At 40.9% G+C, this 24193-nt stretch overlaps 1 protein-coding gene across 1 annotated transcript in view; it reads left to right on the top strand.

The window, feature by feature from the left end:
• Positions 1 to 24193, top strand: part of DNAH11 (dynein axonemal heavy chain 11) — a 361565-nt gene that overhangs the window by 96075 nt on the left and 241297 nt on the right. Inside the window, exons 15-25 of the mRNA XM_088457375.1 lie at positions 1195 to 1527; positions 2309 to 2563; positions 4954 to 5123; positions 5692 to 5914; positions 8693 to 8809; positions 8901 to 8987; positions 11078 to 11236; positions 17626 to 17709; positions 19343 to 19501; positions 21708 to 21830; positions 22679 to 22801. Coding sequence (XP_088313501.1) covers positions 1195 to 1527; positions 2309 to 2563; positions 4954 to 5123; positions 5692 to 5914; positions 8693 to 8809; positions 8901 to 8987; positions 11078 to 11236; positions 17626 to 17709; positions 19343 to 19501; positions 21708 to 21830; positions 22679 to 22801 — 1833 coding nt within the window. The remainder of the gene's footprint in view (positions 1 to 1194; positions 1528 to 2308; positions 2564 to 4953; positions 5124 to 5691; positions 5915 to 8692; positions 8810 to 8900; positions 8988 to 11077; positions 11237 to 17625; positions 17710 to 19342; positions 19502 to 21707; positions 21831 to 22678; positions 22802 to 24193) is intronic.

Below are 24193 nucleotides of genomic sequence, written 5' to 3'. Positions count from 1 at the left end.
CCACTTCTGAAACCCAGCTCAGTACCACCAAATTACCCCACAGAAGACCACCCAGTTTCTGAGTCAGCAACAACTCCTGGCTACCTGTGCGTCCATCGGTCATAAGCCACACTCTTCTCACCCATTGATTGGTTGCAGACTGTTGCCAGGCAACAGATGTTGTACGAGGTATGCGACACCACCTGTCCAGGATTAGGCAGCCTCTGTACAGCGCTGCTGATTTCTGGACTGTTCAGAGGATTCCTGAACAGGTGGCCTATCCATTGCACGACTTTTTGCACAATCCGACCAAAACCTCCATCATACAGAAAGTCGTGTAATGGATAGCCGGCAAGGACCAGCGATGCGTGTGCACGCTGGGTCCTTGCCAACCCCGACTATCTATTCAACATACCCGTCAACCTGATCGTCAGGTTCGGCATGTTCAGATATAGGAGGTCGGGCTCCTGCACTGAATGACGTTCAGTGAATGCCGTTCAGTGCGGGCACCACATTAGAAAGTAGCAGCCTATGCCCAGGCTGCCCCTCGGCACCCCCTTTTGGAGCTAGGTCACCCCAAGCAAGTGCCTAGGTTGCCTATCTCCCAGAGCTGGCATTGCAGGACTGCAGTGCATTTTTAGGATTAATTTACTAACCTTACATTTAGGTGCTAAATTTGCACTGAACCCCAGCAACCAATCAGCATTTAGCTTTTATCTGTCCAATGCAAGTTAGACAATGAAAGCAGCTGTCTGCATGGTTGCTTTAGTTTAGTGCATCTTTTGCAAATTCAGTTGTAGTAAATAAGCCACAGTGTCCTATTAAATTGCTGCAAAGGTGTGTCACTGATGGCGGCTGCGTACAGAGACGCACAGCCGTTCGAATAGGAGGCTATACTCAGATGAACAAACTACACCTACAGTACCACAAGGCTGGTGCAAGTTTTGATGGTGCGACCAATGGTGAGTCTAAAGACGCTGCGAGTGGGCATCTCAGGCCATGCACATTTGGATGCACGCTTTTACATTGGTGAAGGAATTTGTACCAGCATTAGCGTAATGACGCAGGCATGCCTTCCACAAAAGACACGTTCGTCTCTGCTTCTGATACATAGTAAGGCCCTTAGTATGTGCCTTTTCCAGCTCATATAACACGTGAGTCATACTTCCATTGTGCAATGACCCTGTTCACAAATCATCACTAATGTTTCCATAGGAAAACATGAAACTTTTGAAGGCTGTTCCAGACGTGGACTCCTGGAAGATGTACGTGGAATACATGGATGACATTGTGACCGATGGCTTGTACAATACCATTTTGAATTCTTTAGAGTTCTTTGTAGAGAACACAGATGAAAAATTAAAGCCGGCACCTTTATTTGAGGCACAAATGTCTCTCAATGGTAGTGAAATTGTGTTTAAGCCCTCGTTACAGAAAGAAGATGGGGATGGTCTCTATGACCTCATGGAAGAACTTCTAGGTGACATTTTTAAAATGTCAGGACGAGTAAAGAGAATTGCAAAACATTTTGGGGCAGACAATTACCAGGTAAACCTATTAAAATAATTACAATTGGCATTTAACACCAATTAGTGTGAATATAAATAAATATATATATATATCTATATAGATATATATGTATTTATATATATATATATGTGTGTGTGTGTGTGTGTGTGTGTGTGAATTCCCATGATACACAATGCCTTTTACAACTTACCAAATATTTAGGTGTCCCTGAGCCATGCAAATATTGATTTTCCAGTGTCAGTGACTATGGTCATTTGTTGTAAAGTATATAGACTAAAAGACCATTCATCTTACAGTTCAGGTTATTGTTCACTGCCTAGGATTTTAAGTGTCCTCTAGAAAGCATTCACAGGTTGTTCTAGTATTTTATTATTATTATTATTATTATTATTATTATTATTATTATATTGTCTTTTATTTATTTGGTGCCATAAGGGTTCCCTAGTCCCCTAGCTCTGTACAATTGGTATGGAACATACAGTGACATTTGAAGAGTGCAAAGGTGACCACACATAACGGTTATAGGCAAGCTCACAAATGTACATAATTACAGCACACAATTTCCATAATTACATAGTAACCACATAAAGAGGGAGGGCCCTGCTCGCTGTACAGCTTATGTTTTACAGGGGCTACAGAAGAACACAAATAGGCAATGGGGGCAGAATTGGTGAGTGCAAAGGTTGGAGATTTAAGGGTAGGCGTAGTTTGCTTCAATGAAGAGAAGAGTTTTAAAGGCAGTTATAAAGGTTGGGAGGCTGGATGAAAGCCTGATTGAGTATTTCTTTATATACTACAGAATGACCTAGATGAAATGACGGACCTGTCAGAGATACGACAAGACATTATGGACAAGGTTATCATGGTTATCGACAAAGTCTTAGATTACAGAAGCACATATGACTCCTATTCCTACCTGTGGACAGATGACCGGTCCGAGTTCATGAGACAATTCCTCCTGTATGGTCACGTGTTAACATCGGAAGAAATTGAGTCTCATACGGACGATGGTTTTCCAGAAAATCCTCCTTCTATTGAGCAATTTAAGGAACAGGTAAGTTGTAGTTCAGATGTGTTCACATACAACTTACCTCCTTGTGCTACAATTCGCATTAAATATAACACGAGCGGCATGTGACTCTGTACCGCTGAGCGTCTTTTCGTGCAACTTTTTACCTTCAAATGTGAATATGACGCATAGGCAGCTTTTGCTGATTAAATTAATTTACGGCATGTCTATATTCTGTGTACGACTGCTTTTGTATCTGTCAGCATCCGTGGCGTAACTTGGTAGCCCCGAGCGTCTTTTCGTACAATTTTTTACCTTCAAATGTGTCTTATTTGCAAAGCGAGGTGAATAGGTCGCACAAGCAGCTTCTGCTGATTAAAATGATATGCGGCATGCAGAAGTTGCATGTGAAATACTATGTTACAGTGTCAGCGGCTGTGACACTGTAAAGTAGTATTTTGCATGCAGATACACCTGCAGTTACATTTCAAATGCAGATACATCCGCAGTCGCACACAGAATATAGGAATGCCGCATATCATTTTAATCAGCAGAAGCTGCTTGTGCGTCACTTTGTGAATACGATGCATTTGAACGTAAAAAAAATCCACGAAAATATGCTTGATCCTACCGAGTCACTCCACGGCATGGCGTGACTAGAAGGGTTGTTTAACGCACAAGGAAGTAAGATGTACAGTCAGGTGCATAAATATTGGGACATTGACAGAATTTTCATATTTTGGCCATATATTCACCACCACAATGGCTTTGAAATGAAACAAACAAGATTTTTTAACTGCAGACTTTCCGATTTAATTTGAGGGTACTTACATCCAAATCAGGTGAACGGTGTAGGAATTACAACTGTTTCTATATGTGCCTCCCACTTTTTAAGGGGCCAAAAGTAATGGGACTATCAACTCAAAAGCTATTTCATGGACAGGTGTGGGCTATTCCCTCGTTATTTCATTATCAATTAAGCAGGTAAAAGGTCTGCAGTTGATACTAGGTGTGTCATTTGCATTTAGAATCAGTTGCTGTCGACTCTCAATATGAGATCCAAACAGCTGTCACTATCAGTGAAGCAAGCCATCTTTAGGCTGAAAAATCAAAACAAACCCATCAGAGAGATAGCAAAAACATTAGGTGTGGCTAAATCAACTGTTTGGAACATTCTTAAAAAGAAAGAATGCACCGCAGAGCTCAGCAACACCAAAAGACCCGGAAGACCACGGAAAACAGCTGTGGTGGATGACAGAAGAATTATTTCCCTGGTGAAGAAAACCCCCTTCACAACAGTTGGCCAAATCAAGAACACTCTCCAGGAGGTAGGTGTATATGTGTCAAAGTCAACAATCAAGAGAAGACTTCACAAGAGTGAATATAGAGGGTTCACCACATGATGTAAACCATTGGTGAGCCACAAAAACAGGAAGACCAGATTAGAGTTTGCCAAACAATATCTAAAAAAGCCATTACAGTTCTGGAACAACATCCTATGGACAGATGAGACAAAGATCAACTTGTACCAGAGTGATGGGAAGAGAAGAGTATGAAGAAGGAAAGGAACTGCTCATGATCCAAAATATACCACCTCTTCAGTGAAGCATGGTGGTGGTAGTGTCATGGCGTGGGCATGTATGGCTGCCGATTGAACTGGTTTGCCTTGTATTTATTGATGATGTGACTGCTGACAAAAGCAGCAGAATGAATTCTGAAGTGTTTCGGGCAATATTATATGCTCATATTCAGTCAAATGCTTCAGAACTCATTGGACGGCGCTTCACAGTGCAGATGGACAATGACCCGAAGCATGCTGCAAAAGCAACCAAAGAGTTTTTTAAGGCTAAAAAGTGGAATGTTATGCAATGGCCAAGTCAATCCCCTGACCTGAATCTGATTGAGCATGCATTTCACTTGATGAAGACAAAACTGAAGGGAAAATGCCCCAAGAACAAGCAGGAACTGAAGACATTTGCAGTAGAGGCCTGGCAGAGCATCACCAGGGATGAAACCCAGCGTCTGGTGATGTCTATGCGTTCCAGACTTTAGGCTGTAATTGCCTGCAAAGGATTTGCAAAAAAGTATTAAAAAGTGAAAGTTAGATTTAGGATTGTTTAGTTTGTCCCATTACTTTTGGCCCCTTAAAAAGTGGGAGGCACATATAGAAACTGTTGTAATTCCTACACTGTTCACTTGATTTGGATGTAATTACCCTCAAATTAAATCTGAAAGTCTGCAGTTAAAGCACATCTTGTTTGTTTCATTTCAAAGCCATTCTGGTGGTGAATAGAGGCCAAAATATGAAAATTCTGTCAATGTCCCAATATTTATGCACCTGACTGTATGTGTATACATGTGTATTATATGGATCTGTAAAAAAAAAAACTGTAATAATCGAAGCATATTTAAAATAATATACTTTTTTTTTGCAGATTGACATCTATGAAAACCTTTACACTCAGATCTTTTCTTCTGAAGACACCAAGGTCTTTGAAAGCTGGTTTAGGCTAGATTTGAAGCCCTTTAAAATGAGCATGCTTGTCACCATTAGGAAATGGAGCTGGATGTTTAAAGAGCATCTCCTCAGATTTGTTGTTGACAGGTGAGCTGTGTGGACTTGGTCAGCCGTTGTTGGAAAAGTCATTTGTTTATATTCGTATGAATTTTATTCTTAAAGGAAATACCAGCTAATCCAACATGGAGTTCCCTGGTTCGCAAGTTAGATTCTAAATATGTGTACGCATTAATCAGCACTTTGAACAAGACTTCCAAACATAAGTGTAATCAAAAGTAAAATTGCATCGAACGTGTGACTGTACCTAGCTCTAGGTGGAAAACAGGGTTCATTCATTTGCATTTAGATTGATAAAACATTCATACTGTATTTCCATTTAGAAAGGAAGGAAGCAAATCACAGGCTACAAAAACATCAGCTAAACTGTGGTAGTGTAGTAACCTGTATTGATAACTATGACAACAACAAACAGTAAGTGAAATACAATAACATAACTGCAATCTTATTGGTATGGCAGTACTGTTTTCCAAAAATCTTTGGTTTCCGTCTATTTTGATGGGTGTAATGTGAGAGCACTGTGTAAAGCAGGATTAGTTTAAGAGTACCTTAAATTAAATGTGTTACTGTTGACATGTGATCGTTCTTGTACTCTTAGCCTGACTGAACTGGAGGAATTTATTAAAGAGACTGACTCTGCTCTGCAGCAGAAGGTGCCAGAGGGTAATTATGCTGCGCTTGTTGGTGTCATGGAGCATCTCCTGGCTGTGCGAGACCGACAGGTAGCAACTGATGAGCTCTTTGACCCTATCAAGCAGACCATTGTACTGTTAGAAAGCTATGGACAGAAACTGCCAGACCAGATTTACACACAGCTGGAGGTAACTATTTATTTAATATGTATAGGGGAATTACATGTATCTGAAATTATCCAAAACCATGTAATACTAAGTAAAATTCATAATATTGCAGTACCACACATGCCCAACAGCTGGTGTGCTCTATCTATACAGGTTGAGTCTCCCATATCCAAAATGCTTGGGACCAGGGGTATTTTGGATATCGGAATATTCTATATTTTGGAATATTTGCATACTATAATGACATATCTTGGGAATGGGACCCAAATCTAAACACAAAATGCATTGATGTTTTATATACATCTTATACACACAGCCTGCAGGTAATTTTATACAATATTTTCAAGAATTTTGTGGCTCAAACAAAGTTTGTGTACATACATGAAATTCATTTATATTTCATATACACCTTATACACAAAGCCTGAAGGAAGTTGTAAACAATATTTTTAATAATTTTGTGCCTTAGACAAAGTTTGTGTACATTTAACCATCAAAGCGCAAATGTTTCACTATCTCAGTCATGCTAAAAAAAATCTGTATTTGGATAAGAGAGACTCAACCTGTATAACCTTGTATGCTCTTTGTACATTGTAGTTTGTATACTTGAATAGGGTAGAATACATCTACACTGTACTGTACCTCTATCAAGGCTCATTGCTCAACATTACATTTGTCAGTGTTCAGGTTTTTTTTTGTTTTGGGTTAAATAAATACAGTGTTGTATAATTCAGAGTATATGTTGTAATATATATTGGGTTGAAGAAGAACTGCAGCCTGCTTGTGTATCCTATGGCTGAGCAATAAGTGGGAGGAGTTTGTGGTGTGATCATTACAAACCAATGGGGACTGATCTGATTAATTGGTATCCGTACAATTTAATTTTCCTATATTAACTAAATTTTCACCGAAGATTACATTTTTAAATGACAGTAAATTAATTATATACTGATATTTTTCTATCATGCTCTGGCTTGTAATAAATAATTTAATATTGTTTTATATATTTTTATTTTGTATTTATAATATTTTATATCCAAATTAAAATAGCAATTTTTGGTGAGCATTCTATTTTAGCTGTAGAAATTAGCGGGCAAGTAAACTACACTGGGTTTGCCATCATTATACCTTATTCTGATTTCTATGCCTCACAAATTTATAAATGGCCCATGAATGACTAGTTGTGATTTTTGTAAAACTACACAGTATTTATTTAATAATAGTCACTAGAATGGGCAAGGCTTGCTGACTTACAAAGCTGTACATGACCAGGTTCAAACTATCTTAGCAGTGGTGTAAGTTCATCCCAGACGCCCGGAGGCAAGTCATAATTTGGTGCCCCCGTCACAGGCGCTGACATTGTAATGTAGCAATGCGCATGCAGACAGGCTATAGATTGACGAAGGCAGCAGCTGATGGTCTGACATAGAGCTCTCCACTAGTGTATGGTGGTTTCTCAGGTGCAGGGAAGGGGTGCCATGTATTGGGCATCCGTAACGGTACACTCCAGGTACATAGTTAAAACCCAAAATGGGATGAATATGTTGTGGACAATGGAGGAGGTGCCCCTCCAGAGCTGGAGCCTGGCGGCAGGCGCCTCCATTGTCTCCCATTGTTCTGCCCCTGTATCTTAGGGTGCCCTTGTTCCCTAATGCACACTTGTGTCCACTTACATTACAATCAGTGGACTCCTCAGTCTTTAGGACCCATTGATCCTCTGTTCCTCCCTCTTTCATCTTCACTGCGCCCACTGTCTGGGACTCATTTCCATCTACTATTGGAGGGTCCACATTTTAAAAGACCCAGACAACTAACTTTTTTTTACAACACTTAGGGCCGTATTCAATTTGAGGTGAAATGTCGGAATCAGCGAAAATTTATCGCCGATGACGTCATTTTTGCCTATTTTCATTATCCGCGTATTCAATTACACTGACTTTTCGCCGGGGGATAAATATTCGCCTGCCTTTAGCTGGCGGAAAAAATGCAGAATTGGGGTTTTGGGGTGCAGGCTTAAAAAAATTAGCCTGCACCCTTGGGTATGAATCTGTGTCAAAAAAAAATTATAAAATCGGGACACCCCCAAAAATTTGTTTACATTTTGGGGTGAAAAAAACCACTTTTAAAATAGTTAAATAGATTCCAGATGGGGTCGTAAGTATGCGGCAGGTGTTTTCTTCAATGCGGGTGACAGCGGCAGATACATTTTTGTAGAATTTAAAAAAATCATTTTAGGGACTTAAAAATATGCTTGCACCCATTTTCATGTACCCCAAATTTGATGGGACCATTTTTAAAAATGAAAAAAAAACAAAGTGCTCTTCTGCATCACTTCTTGAATGTCAAGAAAAATAACCACCAGCCGCATCTATTTAAAAAGCCGACTTTCTTCTGCAGGCAAAAACGTGGGTACCCATAGTGATCCCCGAGGTCTGAACATCTTTAAGGGGGTCCTACAATTATTTCCCGAAAATTTCCGTATTTTTTTGCCGATCCAAGTTTTGCCTGTTCCCGATTTCGCCTACTTTGGAATTGAATATAAGGAATAACTGGCACGCGCGCGATACGTTTCCGCCTGGAAAACAGGCGAAGGATGCGAAAAGTCCAGCAGGCGAAAAGTCTGGACTTTTCGCCTCAAATTGAATATTGCCCTTAATCTGAGAAAGTTCTAACTGGTAACATACTGTCCAAGAATTCTCAGTCCTGTTTTGGGAGGCAAACCCAGTATGAATGTACTGTAGCATCGGACAGTAGCCTCTGAATTTGTTTTGTGTGCTTTCTTTCCTATTACTTCCTGTAGGAGCTGCCAGAGAAATGGAACAATACAAAAAAAACAGCAATTACCGTGAAGCATGATCTGGCCCCCCTACAGATATCAGAGGTTACTGTCATCAGGAAAACATGTGTCGCTTTTGATGTAAGTAAAACACTATATAATAGTTTTAATAATCTGCCTTACTATGCACAATTATTACGTTTTTCTATTCTTACTTTTCTTGTCTTTCTAGATGAAACAGAATAATTTTAGGGAAACGTTTTGTTTGGAAGCTCCATTCTCACATGGTGCACAAATGCCATATACACTTCTGGATAAGGTATGTGAGATAGACAGCAAACTACTGCTGTTTCTGCTGCACTCCCAGTGTCCCTAATTATCAGTGCTCACTCATTAACATTACATGTGTAGTATATGCAATGTTTGCCCTACACCATAGCAACTAATCAGCCACTTGCTTTCATAGTCTGCCTTGTACTACATAGATAACCACTGATTGCTGAGTGGTTGCATTGGATCAGTGCACATGTCACGTCTGTGTGCTGTATTAGTAAATAAGCCTTAGTACCGACTTGTCCTCATACACTGAGCATCTTTACGCCATATGGAGCGAGACTCTTAAGTGCGACAGACGCTCCTAGAGGAGCAGCGAATCAGATTTTTCTTTAATTGTTGCATCTTAGTCGCATTGCAGACGCAGCAAAAAACCACTCACAGTGTAGTACAGACACGAGGCAACAACTTTAAGCACACAGGAATGGGTGCAACATAAAGTTGCAGATGAAGCACAACAGAACATGGCGCGAGGAAAAGCCGCAGCTGCGCATATCAAAGCCCTTTCTACACAGGGCCTAATTCAGTTTTGCACACAAACCCGACGGTTTACGTACAAATCCGATGTTCTGGGATCTGCACAGGACCCGGTCTGCGCATGTGCAGAACGGATCCTGAGTGATTCGGCGTTTGGGGGAGGCAGAGACCAGGACCATTCTACAAAACGGGAGCCTGTCGAGCCCATGGTCTGACGCAGACTTCCTGGACCCGGATGACCAGTTACTACGGTCAGTCTGAGTAAGCTTCAGGCTTACGCAGACTGGACAAGGTCTGCGACCATTGCGACCTATCGCAATGGTGATCCCATGCTGCATCTTTGGATGCAGCACTTAGATCGCAGATGCATGCAATAGACGTCTATTTCCTGCAGGCGCCTCCTGCTGCATTTGTATTGTACTTGTTAGTTATTGCAGAGCCGAATCCCTGTTTCTGTGCAATACTGTCCACATCAGAATTATGCCCTTAGTCGCACACAGACGTACAAATGACGCAAGCAGTGGTCAGTGTATATTAGCAATGTAGGTTTGTCACTCCTAGTTGTTTTAATTATGCAGATAAGAAGCACATTTTAAGCGAAAAAGACACTCAGCATGGCCAAGACTCACAGGAGCTGCCACGCCGAGATGAGCGATTTGGCGTGGCTTGATCCTCAGTGTAAGGACACATCTGTATGTACAGACATACTAGAAAGCTCTTATGTATCAATGCCTCCATTTGTTTTCATAAAGTTAAATTCCAGATTTGTTTGATACACCAACTGGTATTTCTGAAAAAAATAACATTGCTATGCTTTTGTATCATATTGTGGAGCACTGGCCAATGCTATAAATGACCTGTACGGTGACAAAAGACCCTGGTTGCACTACATTTGTAAAATGTTTAAGCCATATTTTACAGTATACCTTAATTAATATCCCATTCAGTTAAAAATATAACAGTTTAATAACAGAAATGCAGCAAGTCCAAATTAATTGGTCATTTTAGACTGCAATTTATTTAATTGCATTGCGTGTATCCATTGCCAATACACAGCGGCTATTTTAGAGGAATCTACTAAAGATCAATTTTCTTTTCATTAGATTTAAGTCAATTTAAATGGATAAAAGGAATTATTATCCAAACTTTCTGATCTGCCAGAGCTTTTCTTTCCAAAGTAAATTGTGACAATTGATGATTGGTGATTTAAACAAAATAAATATATAAAAGGTTTTTTATTACAAGCCTTGTTCTCTAAATCAAAGCTTTTTCATTTGTTTCAATGACCCATTCATTTCAATTTGGCTTCCAGTATGTGCACTAGAGAGGCCATTGAAATTGATAAAGCCATCGAAGTGAATGAAGCTCCACAGCATTGTCATTTTTACTCCATTAATAGGGATTTCATTGTTTGCAAAAGCAATATAAATAAGAATGCAGGCTCTTAATTCACTGGAAATGGGTGACTGAACAAGGTGTTCTAAACTTGGTGATATTACTAGTGCCTAGTGAATACATATATTGATTTACAATATGTAGACAACAGGTGCTAGTGAAAATATAAATTGTCATGTCATAATTGCCATATTGATCTCACAGGCCAACCAGGATCTTCGTGACTTGGAGCAGGAAGTTAGACACATACAAGAATCCGCTAATCTGTTTGAGGTGGCAGTTCCCGATTACAAGCAGATGAGGAAGTGCCGTGAAGAGATAAAACTACTTAAGGAATTGTGGGATATTATATATAATGTTCGGGTATGGTTTCCTCTCTACAATGTGATCTCAGTTCCACGGTTCCACCATGCTAATGACCAGATCGAGGACTTTGGTGAATAGTTCATTGAGTTCTAATCCTTCATTAAGACCTACGGGTCTCAGTGCTCACTAATACAAAAAGCTCTGCGCTCAAGCGGTTTTTTTGGATCCACATATTAAATACACTGAGCTCTATGGGTCTTAATAAAGGACTAGAACTTAAAGAGCTATTCACATAATCCTCTATCTGATGATAACATTATCTTTCACTATGGTTGCTTTGTTAGGACATACCTCTTCTATGCCATAGAATCAACATAATTACATTGTATTTATTATCTATATGTAATGTTTGTTAATAATATTGACATATTACACACTGTCATAGGCGGGATGTAGTCAGCATCCCGGGTGCGGGATGCCGATGGTCTAAATACCGGTACCGAAATCCCGACATCAGTATCCCGACCGCCGGCATCCCAAAGATAAGTATCGGCAGTTACGGGAGGGTTAGGGTGCGAGGTTAGGATTAGACACTAGGGGGAGGGTTAGGGTTAGGAACCGGGGAGGGAGGGATAGGTTTAGGCACTAGGGGGGGAGGTTAGGTTTAAGCACCGCGGAGGAGGAGGTTAGGCTTAGGCACTAGGGGGGAGGATAGGTTTAGGCACTGGGGTGGGAGTGTTAGGGTTAGTGCTAGCATACTTACCTATGTGTGTCAGGATTCTGACTGTCAGGATCCCGCTGTCGGTATTCTGACCATTGGTAATCCATACCCAACCAATCAGAGGCATATATATAGTGATATAGTGGGTATATGTTATATAGTTGCATTCCAATTTCACGGATTTGCCTGCTAAGCAATTGGGTCTGACCCATTGCCCAGCCTGAATGGGGTGACATTCCACTTTCTGTGAGAGGCGTGTGTAGTGGATGTTATAATGATAAGGGGCACTGTAATTTGGCGTAATCTGAACTTGGCGCGGTAATGGGGCATAATCTGAACTGGAGGTCACTGTTATGTGTCATCATCTGACCTGCACTATAGTGTGGCATAACATGAACCGGGGGCACTGTAATGTGGCATATAATGAATTGGGAGAAAGTGGGACTGATTCAGTGGTGCACAATAACTGCAATGCCGATGTTATCATAGTTGAGCGATTATTTGCTACTGCGATTGCGCAAAATATTCTGAAAATGCCTACGGTGCATGCGTTATGCTGAGTGTATGCACAAATGCGCTGTTCAGTACGGAAACACTGCTATTAGAACCAGTGAGAGAGTACCATGGGCGTACCTGGGCGGTGACAGGGAGGTGGCCTGAAGCGAAAGCAGAGAAGAACCTGTATGGGCATTTTAAGGGATTGTCATGGGAAAGTCAGTGAAAGCTGTTGCTTTCTGATACGTAGAGCCGCAGTCACAGAGGCCATACTCAGACGGATACACTGCACCTGCCATAGGGCTGGTGTTAGTGACGATGGTGCGCCGATAGTGGATTGTCCAGAAGCACCGGCAGTGTTGCAGCATGTACCGGCACTGAACGCTGGCATCTCAGGGCTTGCACTTTCCGGCACACACTAGTACACAAGGGAAAGGTTGAAAGTAGCATTTGCATATTTTTGCCGCCGTGGTTCCACAATAAGACGCAGTCGTGACGGTGACTGTGTGCACTTCTCAGGCCCTGTATGTAATAATGTGAATTGGGGGTACTGTGCTGCATAACGTGTACTGGCAGCCGTACCGCACAATGTGACATAATATGAACTAGGGCTCTACTATGGTTCAGTAAATGCACCAGGGCACTATTATGAGGCATAAAATGAACAACTGCTGTGGAGAGGTATGTCTCTAGAAGCATTGGGACGGGGGCCCCTTCAAAATGTTACTATGAGGTCCACAAAGTCGTGGCTATGCTTCTGTCTACTGTCTCTCTGTTTCATGCCTTCTCCCTCCATCACATATACCTATACATACATATATACATATAAATATACTGTATAGTCAGACATTACTCTGCTGAAACAAACACCCCCCCCCCCCCCAGCTCCTTCCCATGCAGCCGCCTGTCATTGACGAAATCACCTCACAAGACATCTGGGCGCTTTCCTCTCCTTCATTCAAAATATAAAGTGCGCCATTAAGCAAAATGGGATGTAGTCGGCATCCTGGCACCAGTATCCCAACCGCCAGCATCCCGAAGGTAAGTATCGGGCTGTTAGTGGGAGGTTAGTATTAGGTAGCGGGGTTAGGGTTAGACATTAGGGGGAGGGTTAAGGATAGGCACAGGGGAGGGTGTGTTAGGATTAGGGTGCGGGGAGGGGAAGGTTAGGTTTAGGTACTAGGTGGGGAGGTTAGGTTTAGGCACCGGAGAGGGAGGGTTAGGGTAGGGGTTAGAAAAATACTTACCAGTCTTCCCTATGGGTGTCAGGATTCTGGCTGTCGGGATGCCACTGTTGGTATTCTGACCAGCGGCATCCCGACAGCCGGGATTTCATACCCAAACCAAGCAAAACAGTATGTACAGTGCATCCGGAAAGTATTCACAACGCTTCACTTTTTCCACATTTTGTTATGTTACAGCCTTATTCCAAAATGGAATAAATTAATTTTTGTCCTCAAAATTCTACACACAAAACCCCATAATGACAACGTGTAAAAAGTTTTTTGAGATTTTTGCAAATTTAATAAAAAAAAAAACACTAAGAAATCACATGTACATTTGCCATTAAGCTCAAAATTGAGCTCAGGTGCACCCTGTTTTCAATGATCATCCTTGAGATGTTCCTACAGCTTAATTGGAGTCCACCTGTGGTAAATTCAGTTGATTGGACATAATTTTGAAAGGCATACACCTGTCTATATAAGGTCTCACACTTGACAGTGCATGTCAGAGCACAAACCAAGCATGAAGTCATTGTCTGTAGACCTCCGAGACAGGATTGTCTCGAGGCACAAATCTGGGGAAGGGTACAGAAAAATATCTGCTGCTTTGAACGTCCCAATGAGCCCAGTGGCCTCCATCATCTGTAAATGGAAGAAGTTTGGAACCACCAGGACTCTTCCTAGAGTTGGCTGTCCGTCTAAACTGAGCGATCGTGGGAGAAGGGCCCTAGTCAGGGAGGTGACCAAGAACCCGATCGTCACTCTGTCAGAGCTACAGTATTCCTCTGTGGAGAGAGGAGAACCTTCCAGAAGGACAAGCATCTCTGCAGCAATACACCAATCAGTCTGTATATTACAGTGGCCAGACGGAAGCCACTCCTTAGTAAAATGCACATGGCAGCCCACCTGGAGTTTGCCAAAATGCACCTGAAGGACTCTCTGGTCTAATGAGACAAAGATTGAACTCTTTGTCATGAATGCCAGGCGTTATGTTTGGAGCAAACCAGGCACCGCTCATCACCAGGCCAATACCATTCCTACAGTGAAGCATGGTGGTGGCCGCATAATGCTGTGGGGATGTTTTTCAGCGGCAAGAACTGGGAGACTAGTCAGGATAGAGGGAAAGATGAATGCAGCAATGTACAGAGACATCCTGGATGAAAACCTGCTCCAGAGCACTCTTGACCTCAGACTGGGGCGGCGGTTCATCTTTCAGCAGGACAATAACCCTAAGCACACAGCCAAGATATCACAGGAGTGGCTTCAGGACAACTCTGTGAATGTCCTTGAGTGGCCCAGCCAGAGCCCAGACTTCAATTCAATTGAACATCTCTGGAGAGATCTGAAAATGGCTGTGCACTGACGCTTCCCATCCAACCTGATGGAGCTTGAGAGGTGCTGCAAAGAGGAATGGGCGAAACTGCCCAAAGATAGGTGTGCCAAGCTTGTGTTATCGTATTCAAAAAGACTTAAAGCTGCAATTGCTGCCAAAGGTATATCAACAAAGTATTGAGTAAAGGTTGTGAAAACTTATGTACATGTGATTTCTTAGTTTTTATTTTTTTTATTAAATTTGCAAAAATCTCAAAAACACTTTTTACACATTGTCATTATGGGGTATTGTGTATAGAATTTTGACGACATAAATGAATTTATTCCATTTTGGAATAAGGCTGTAACATAACAAAATGTGGAAAAAGTGAAGCGTTGTGAATACTTTCCGGATGCACTGTATACCAAAACCAGTTTTAATACAGTGGTAATGAAAACTGTAAAATTATTTAATTTCAGTGTAGTAATAATAAAGAGTAATGTTCATCCTCTGTAATATATGAGAACAGAAGTAACCTTGGAATTCCGCAAACTGCAGTCTTGTGGTTAATATAGTCAAAGAATATCTCACTGACTTCTACAGTATATACATTCTGTGGAAGTGCTTACACCTTGCTATATTTTGTCCCTGAAATACATTACAGTACATTTTATTCATGTTTTTTCCTTCCACTGCTGTTCTTCCCAAGAGTCCTGATCTTTTTCAACTTCGATACTCTTAGCTGAATTTAAATGAGTACATTTGTAAAAAAAAAAAAAAATAAAAGCATACACACCAACATGCATATTATGCCTTAAATAGTGCTTACTGGGTTCTAAAAATAAAACTGGGTATGCATTAATTTAGATGTTTGAACACTCACCCCTTTCAACTCACTACAGGGGGTACAATAAAGTACAAACTTCTTAAAATAAAACTGTAAAATTAGTGTGTTAGGTTAGTGTGGTGTACAATTTTATAACCGAAATGTGAAATTAGCCGGGGGCATACACAGGGTTTGCAGGGGGTGGGTGTGTGTGTCTGTGTATGTGTGTGTGTGTGTATGTATATATATATATATAAGTCCCAAGAGTCCTTTGAACATTGACGTTTCAAAGTCGTATAGACTTGTTCCTCAGGATGTATCACAACATAGTGTCAAAACAATGTTGTTTGTTTGTTTTGACACTGTTGTGATACATCCTGAGAAACAAGTCTATACGACTTTGAAACGTCGATGATATTGTTATCACTCTTACAATGATTTGAATACAGCACTTTTTTTTACTGCTTTAAACTGGAGTGCCGCTCTGTTCTTTGTTCAAAGGACTCTTGGGACTTGTTATTTATATTTGAGAAGGCACCCTATTTTTGCTTAGTTCGTCCTGAGTGCCAGGCTATCCAGGGATATATATATATGTGTGTGTGTATATATATATATATATATATATATATATTTGTTTGTTTAAAGTGAACCCGTATCATCGATTAATACATTTTGGGCTTATCAGGTCGATTGAAAAGAGAATTATTAGAAGTGGAGAAGTTGTAAATATACCCAATAGTGTCATCCTGTTACATAGAAGTACCACTATTTGTAAATGCTCCAACAATTTGTATGAAAAATTTAGCTGATCTGAAAAAAGCTAACAGCGCATCTATCCAATGCGTTTTATCACGATGGAGCTGTGAATCTTTAATTTTAAGTTTATTATGCGTCATGTTGCTACATGTGTCTTATTTACATTTTTTTTAATTAAAAAACGTAAAAAAGTTAAAATTAACTTTCCTTTGAGAGAGCCTGTCAGTCCGTATGCTGCTGTCCTCAGTCAGTCCCTAATGCCCTGGTGCAGGCTCTGCTGATGCTGGACACTGATATTGACCTACTGTGCGTGCCTGGTGTAAATCCAGCGCATGCACAGACCAATTGCCAGCATATAAAGGCTTTCAGAATTGTGACAGCCGGATGCAACCACAAACAAGTGCGGAAAGCTGTGTGCTGCTTACTCGCCAGGACGGATCTTTCCGCAAGCTCTGCCTCAGCACCAGGATTTTGATAAGTTCTTGCAACATATTTGAAATTTGCAATGTGAGAAGCTGCAATTTTTTTCACATCAGAAACGCATTTCAAATGTGGATTGTGATAAATAGGGGCCGTAAACAGGTCGCTTTTTCAGCCATTCTTGATTATGTAGAACAGTAAGGTGGGTTAATAATAAATACACTGCACAATTTAAGAGGTAGTTGTCTGTTGAAAGGGAGGAATAACTAGTAATTATTGGCTCTCATAGAAAAGGATTGAAGGAAGCATCTAGTTACATTTCACGGCTATCTCGCCAACCCCCCCAGTAATCATAGAAACTAACACCCAACACAGCAATGCCAATCTGTCTCATAGGCTTACATCGTGGATTGACCACATAGGGCCACATATGATGCTGCTGTGCCCCAGAGCAGTCACATGGGCACACAATTGCTATAGATGTGATTGTTACTAAAACAAGATGGACTTTTATTTGTAACCAGCTATTTTGTTTAATTTGTGAAAGACTAAGCAGAGGTGAGTTGACGTTACTTGAATGCGATATTAGGGTTAGTGGATATATTATTGGGAGCAATATGTGGAATTTGGTATGTGTTGGCATGTAAATAATTGAACAGGTGATTACCGCACATTTTATCTTTTGTTTTACAGTCCAGCATCACTGATTGGGTTAAAACGCAGTGGAGGCAGATTAACGTGGAACAGATGGATGTTGAGCTCAGAAGGTTTTCAAAGGCGAGTTCCACAGCTGTCACTTTTGTAAAATGCTTTACAAAAAAATATTGTTCTGCAGTGCAATATGCACAAAGAATTAAAGTACAATATGATTATTCTGTATTATGGACGTATATGCGGAAATTTGAGGTTTAGGTAGTTTGAAACTTGGCTTTTATTATCTAGATTCACCAATAGCTTTTCAATATATTCTAGTTTTGTTGAATTTAAGTTTTTGTTTAGAATGTTGGTTTTATACAAAGATCGCTTACCTTTTTGTTTTATTTGTTTTAACACAATGAGGATTTATACATCTGTTTGTCCATCTATGTTGATTAGCCTGATCTCTTAGTGGGACTGGTGGTAGCTACTTTGGCATTTTTGTAAGTATATTAGTCCTGCAGTGGCAAGTCTGCGATTGTGCGACATCAAAAATATCACACTGTCCATTCAATAATGGTTAGCTTTTTATTAGACAGGGCCCGGAGGAAGCCTGTGTGATCGTGTTATTGCGCCATATCACTGATTGACTAGCTCTCCATGCTCTTTCCCGCTCCTTATGTGTGATCAAATTCGAAAATTAGTCTAAAATCTGGAAATTAGCAGACTATGACAATTGGCCACCACATGTTTTGGCCACTTTAATCTACGTATGTGCTTGATTTTTATTTTTAGCTGTATAGAGTCAGGGGATACCTGGTATAAAATAAGACACGTGTAAAGTTATTTTAACAACGTTGCCTTATACATTTAAAAGAAGATTCCAGCCAATATAAATTAATTAAGGGCCCAATTTCATAACAAGTGATGTGCTTGATATCACTCGTTACCAGTGATGTGCGTTCAGGTGATGCAGAGCCTTTTCCTGTCATACTTTTAAGGATCATTTTTTGAAAGTATTATAAATATCTTTTTTGTATTCTAATAATTTTTATAGTCAAAACTCTGGAGTAAAAAGTGTATGACAGGTCCTCCCCTGTCTACATTTTCCAGACATCCCTAATCAAAACACTCCAAATTTCCAGCACTATACACTGCTGCACCTTTGTATAATGCCCATGTTCATATATATACCTGTATATCTGTCTTTGATACTAGCCAGTGCCTCCCCAGCCATTTACCTCACCGCACGTCACTGCTCCTTACTAATCTTAAAGGTGCTACAACCAATCAGCTTCTGTCATTTTAAAATCTGTGTTTTGAAAAATGACAGGAGCTCATTGGTTGGAGCACCACTTAAGATTAGTAATGAGTGATAACAAGAATATCACTCATTATTAGATGGGACCTTAAGCTTGAAAAGATGTTAGTCTGGAACGTCTCTTACCCCTTCCTTCCATAGTCACCTAAACGGAGCTTTGAAGGGGTCATTTTTAAATACATGTTAATAGATGTCATACATGTTGTCATGGAAAAAAACCTTATCTAGAATTTCAGTCATCCCAAGCACACCAGATAGATATATCATACTGTACTGTGTGTGTGTCTGTGTAATCTATTTTATATATTTATATATCTATATATATATATATATATATATATATATATATATATTTATATATATATATATATATATATATATATATATATATATATATATATAAATATATATATCATTATTTTTTCTTTTAACTGTTTGATCAATGTTATGCAGGAAATCTGGTCATTGGACAAACAGGTCCGCTCCTGGGATGCGTATACAGGCTTGGATATGACCATGAAAAACCTGATTACATCATTGCGAGCTGTAACTGATCTACAGAACCCAGCTATTCGAGATAGACACTGGCACCAGCTTATGATTGCAACAAAGGTTTCTGGCATTCCTGATATTTAGTAGAGACTATGGTCACAGGCTAGGCAGATATTCACGCAAACAGTAAACGGGGCGAGCACTAAGCAGATGCGGGTGTTTCGCTGTAAATGGCTGCATCCAAAGACGCACAGCTGGTCATACAGGTGGCCGTGGCCAGATGGAGAAACTGCACTTGCCTTAGGGCCGGTGCAAGTTTCCACGGTGCGCACGAGTCGAAACTGCACCACCGCAAGACTCTGCAAGATGGCGTCTCAGTATTAAGAAACTCTGGAGCAGCATTAGCATAGGACGCAGATGCGTCTGTGTCTGCTTGCGACTCTGATCAAGCCCTATGTAATTCTAGTGCTATTTATAAAGATAGTAGCTGTTGCCAATAGTATCTAATTGCATCATGGCACAAAAATTCAAGGTACATGAAATGTTATCATTGTATTTCTGGTTAGCCATCTGTTTAGGTATATTTTTAAGGAATAACTTTATTTAATCTAAAATACATAGTTTTTTTTTAACCACTAATGTGACTTTACCACAGACTAAGGGGCATATTTACTAAAGTGAGAGTTTTTAGAAGTGGAGATGATGCCCATAGCAACCAATCAGATTCTAGCTATTATCTTCAAGAAGGTGCGAGTTAAATGTTAAGTAGAATCTGATTGGTTGCTATGGGCAACAACTCCACTTCTAAAAACTCTCACTTTAGCAAATATACCCCTAAGACTCCCGCTTGTATGATACTTTCTGCTACTCAGGTGGATCTGTTCCCGACAGGCTGAGCAGGCATTGGTGCCACGTGAATTTATCATTTACATAAATGAAAAGGTCATGGAGGCAGGGCGTCACCAACACCGCTGCCTATTTTGAGTCAGGGAAGCAATAGTATGTGCAAACCTACCCACCTTAGATTGCACTTCATATTGAAACATTTAGGGACTGACTCTGATTCCCAAGCAGTGCTGATGCTGACGGCGCTTTATAATTTTTTGTTACTGTGCGTTCATGAAAAACCTCGTACAGCGCCTGCGTTACACAGAGTGTGTGCACAAAGGCGCTTTTGTCATTGAGACTCACTGTATCAGAGATACCTTGGAAAGTGCTGGGCAATGACTGGGAGTTGGCTAAACAGACGCATGGAGATGGCTCGTCTTATGGGCGTGTTTTGGGAGTGTCACACCTTCGTGTTGCTGAAGTGTTTGTATGCACAGACCCTCAATTGTTCACTTTGGAGGCCATACACAGACGGTAAATCTGCACCTGTCATAGGGCTGGTGCAATTTTAATGGTGCGGCCGATGGTGGCAAAGACACACCAGGCAAGCGTGCACAGACAATGAAAGGTGGGCGACTCAGTCCTTGCACAGTCATACGCATGGATGTACACCAGGGAAAGGCTTTGTAGCGGCATTTGCATAAAGTCGCAGAAAGACAACAGCCAGTAGACACAGCTGCGGCCACCTCTACTTCCGACATTGAATTAGCCTCTTAATTAAGCTGCAACAGGTTTTCACAGGAGAAAGGAGAAAGGGCTATTCTCAACTCTTTTCTCAAATTACCATCAGGTTAACATAGAAGAAATCTGAGATTTCTCCGCTGCTTACCTCTGTCCCCTTAGATCTCCATAGGGACAGAAGTAAAACGCAATTTATCAAGCATCAAGCGGCTATACTTTTCATCAATGTGTCTGACCGTCGAGAGGTAGCGTTACCCTGTACCTGATTATGAGGCACTTGCTAAGCTGGAGAGACTGTGCAAGATCCCCTCTGGGTCAAAGCTCAAATCCCATGTATGGGAAGTTAGTGCCAATGAGGAGGAGAACACCCTCACATACAGTAGCATGTGGTTTTCCAAAAGAAGTCACAGATTGCTAAATAGTAGCACAAGTAAAATCTGTATTGTCATGAAACGCGTCAATACAGATTTACAGTTAACCTGGTGTCCGGATAAACCAATCCCTTAGATACATTATAATTTGAGTGTTCCCATTGCGAAATGTGATTTTGTCAAATATTCAATACAGTATATGATTAGTTCTAGTATAATATGAGAATTGTTTGGTGTTCGTATTACTATCACCCGACACAGTCCATTGTGCTAGCCACACATTCTAGTGCATTATTTATATTTACTACTACATTTATTAGGAGATAGTGATGATTGTATAACATGATGTTTCATAAAATCTATTTTGTTGATTGTCATCCTCACAGGTGCAATTTACAATGACTGAGCAAACCACACTGTCAGACCTACTTGCTCTGCAGCTGCATAAGGTTGAAGATGAGGTCCGGAATATTGTGGACAAAGCTGTGAAAGAGATGGGCACTGAGAAAGTAAGCCATTAACAGCAAAGAATCTTATTATAGAATGGAGCTCTCTAATTAATGAACCTAAAAGAACTTTCTCAGTACTTCTTTTCTTAAAGGGTTTCGTTGCCCATTTTCTTTAAAATGATCTCTGCATGTACCCTAGAGTTTAATATAATCTGTTTGCCTTTTGCAGAGTTCCAGCACTGTGCGCCTCTCTATTGCTGGGAATGATATGGCACTGAGCGAAGGGCTGACATATTGGATCCTGGGTACACATTAGAACAATGTAATGAACAACAGAATGATCCCTCGTTCTGTCTTTCTTTAACATGCATGGAGCTGCAAGCGATACCGTCAGATTTGATGTACACCATATCAAACCTGACGACATCTAATGCAACCGTGGGAGCACGATATGTCGTTACGATTTGGCCAAATCGTAACGACATTGTCTCAGTGTCTACCCAGCTTTAGTGAGCTCAATGGCACATTCTTTTGCATTTGCTTAGATTAAAGTGAGGTCCTAAAATGATCTACATAATAGTTGGCTCAACATATTTAAATTAATGCGGTAAATATTTAAATTGTGAAACTGAATTTAGAAAATGAGAAATTGAGTATATTAAATTATAATTTAAACCCCATTAGATTTTTAAACCTGCGTTTCCTGCAGAAAAAAAAATCCAGAGTCTGCTGATTATCAGGAGTTAAATGGCGTTTCCGCATGTGTAACAGGCCATTTAAGTGATGATGAATAGCCCCCTAAGTATCTCCTGCTTTGTTCCATATTGCACCACTTTCTTTTCTCTTTCAGCTCATGTAACACCTCTGTTTGTTACAAGCATATAGTAACTTTCAATTCTAATGATTAGATACTTACAGAGATAAGTCAGACTTGGACCACGCTGCAGTTTTCCTATGAAAAGCACTATCGTACAGGAACACCGCTGATAAAAACAGATGAGCAGCTTTTTGAGACTTTGGACAGCAACCAGGTTAGTCTGGAAAAAACAAAAAAGTCTTGAACATGACTCTTTCTAAGGATATACTGTATATAAGCAAGCTGTAAATATGGACAAAACTTTTGAATGATCAGATTCACAACAAGTAGAAATGTTTGGATTCTACTTCTACCCAGAAGCATCTGTGTCCCATGTTTACAGTACCTAAAACGGAATCAGTATGATTTACCGGCTGCCCGGCAGGGGTGAAAATCCCGATCGTCCAAGGGAAGTATTTGCTAAACCTATTCTACCCCCTAACCCTAACCCTCCCTTAGGGGTGCCTAACCCTAATGTCTCCCCCAAGTGCCTAACCCTAATTCGGGATTTCGACGCCTGTCATTAGACACTTGCTAGGATTAGACAGTTGGGAAGCCGGCGGTCGGGATTACGTCCGTCGGCTTCCCGACTGCTGCCCTCTAAAATAATGCAGTTTAAGTATAGCTGCCTAGATAGAGTGGATCACTTTTGGGGTTCCTGAGTAGAACCGACTCCAGACTCACCAAGTTCAGCACTCAGATCTAAAAACCGCATGTTGCATGTTTTAGATTGCATTTAGATCCATCCCTCTTTATAGCAGGTGCTGTGAGGTGGTCAGAAATTACTGGAAATTAATGTTGTTTTTATTCCTATAATATTAATAAGTTCACAAGTGACATGATTTTAGCTGTTTTCTCCTTCATCCACTAGGGGACACTGGAGTTCAAGACAGTGGGGTATAGACGGTGGTAGAGTAGAGCCTGGCACTTTAAATAATTCAGAAGTGTGACTGGCTCCTCCCCCTCTATGCCCCATCAGCCCCAGTTTTAGAAATGTGCCCGAGAAGAGCCGGTCACATAGGGCTGAGCTCCAGCCCACACTTAGTAATTTTACTTTTATTTTAACTTTTATTTATTTTCATAGCTTCAACAAGCATTGAGGACAGGCTGACAGAGTGCTGCGTCTGTCAGCCTGCTACATGGAGGCATCAGGAGACCCGCCACCACTAATAAAGAGTGCGTGTCCGGGTCCCAGGCACCCTGGCAGTAGCTCAGGGAGGGACACGCCACAGTTTAATATAGAAGCTGTGTCCGTGCTTCCCCATGCCTAGCCGCAGTCCTGATGCCAGCAGCTGGTAAGTATAGCTCTGTTCCCCTGACTAGCGTGGGACTGAGTTAGATATGCGGCCCCTCCGCCCCCTCCCAGGCTCATACAGTCCTGGATTCCTGGTATAACGCCGCTAGCGTTATTACAAGGGGCGGAGCTACCGCGCATATAGCGCGGATACCCATCAAGGGAGACTGTTCAGACAGTCTAATTACATAGGTGCGCTGTGCAATGCCTTTCTACGAGCTGCTGGCGCATCTCTTAACATCCCTGCACTGCTGAGTCAGCGCTGGCTCACTT

Source organism: Taudactylus pleione, unplaced genomic scaffold, assembly GCF_031769625.1.
Source record: "Taudactylus pleione unplaced genomic scaffold, aTauple2 ptg000758l, whole genome shotgun sequence".
NCBI classification, from domain to species: Eukaryota; Metazoa; Chordata; class Amphibia; order Anura; family Myobatrachidae; genus Taudactylus; species Taudactylus pleione.
The sequence above is the reverse complement of the archived record's forward strand: the minus strand, read 5'-3'. Positions and strand labels throughout refer to the sequence as shown.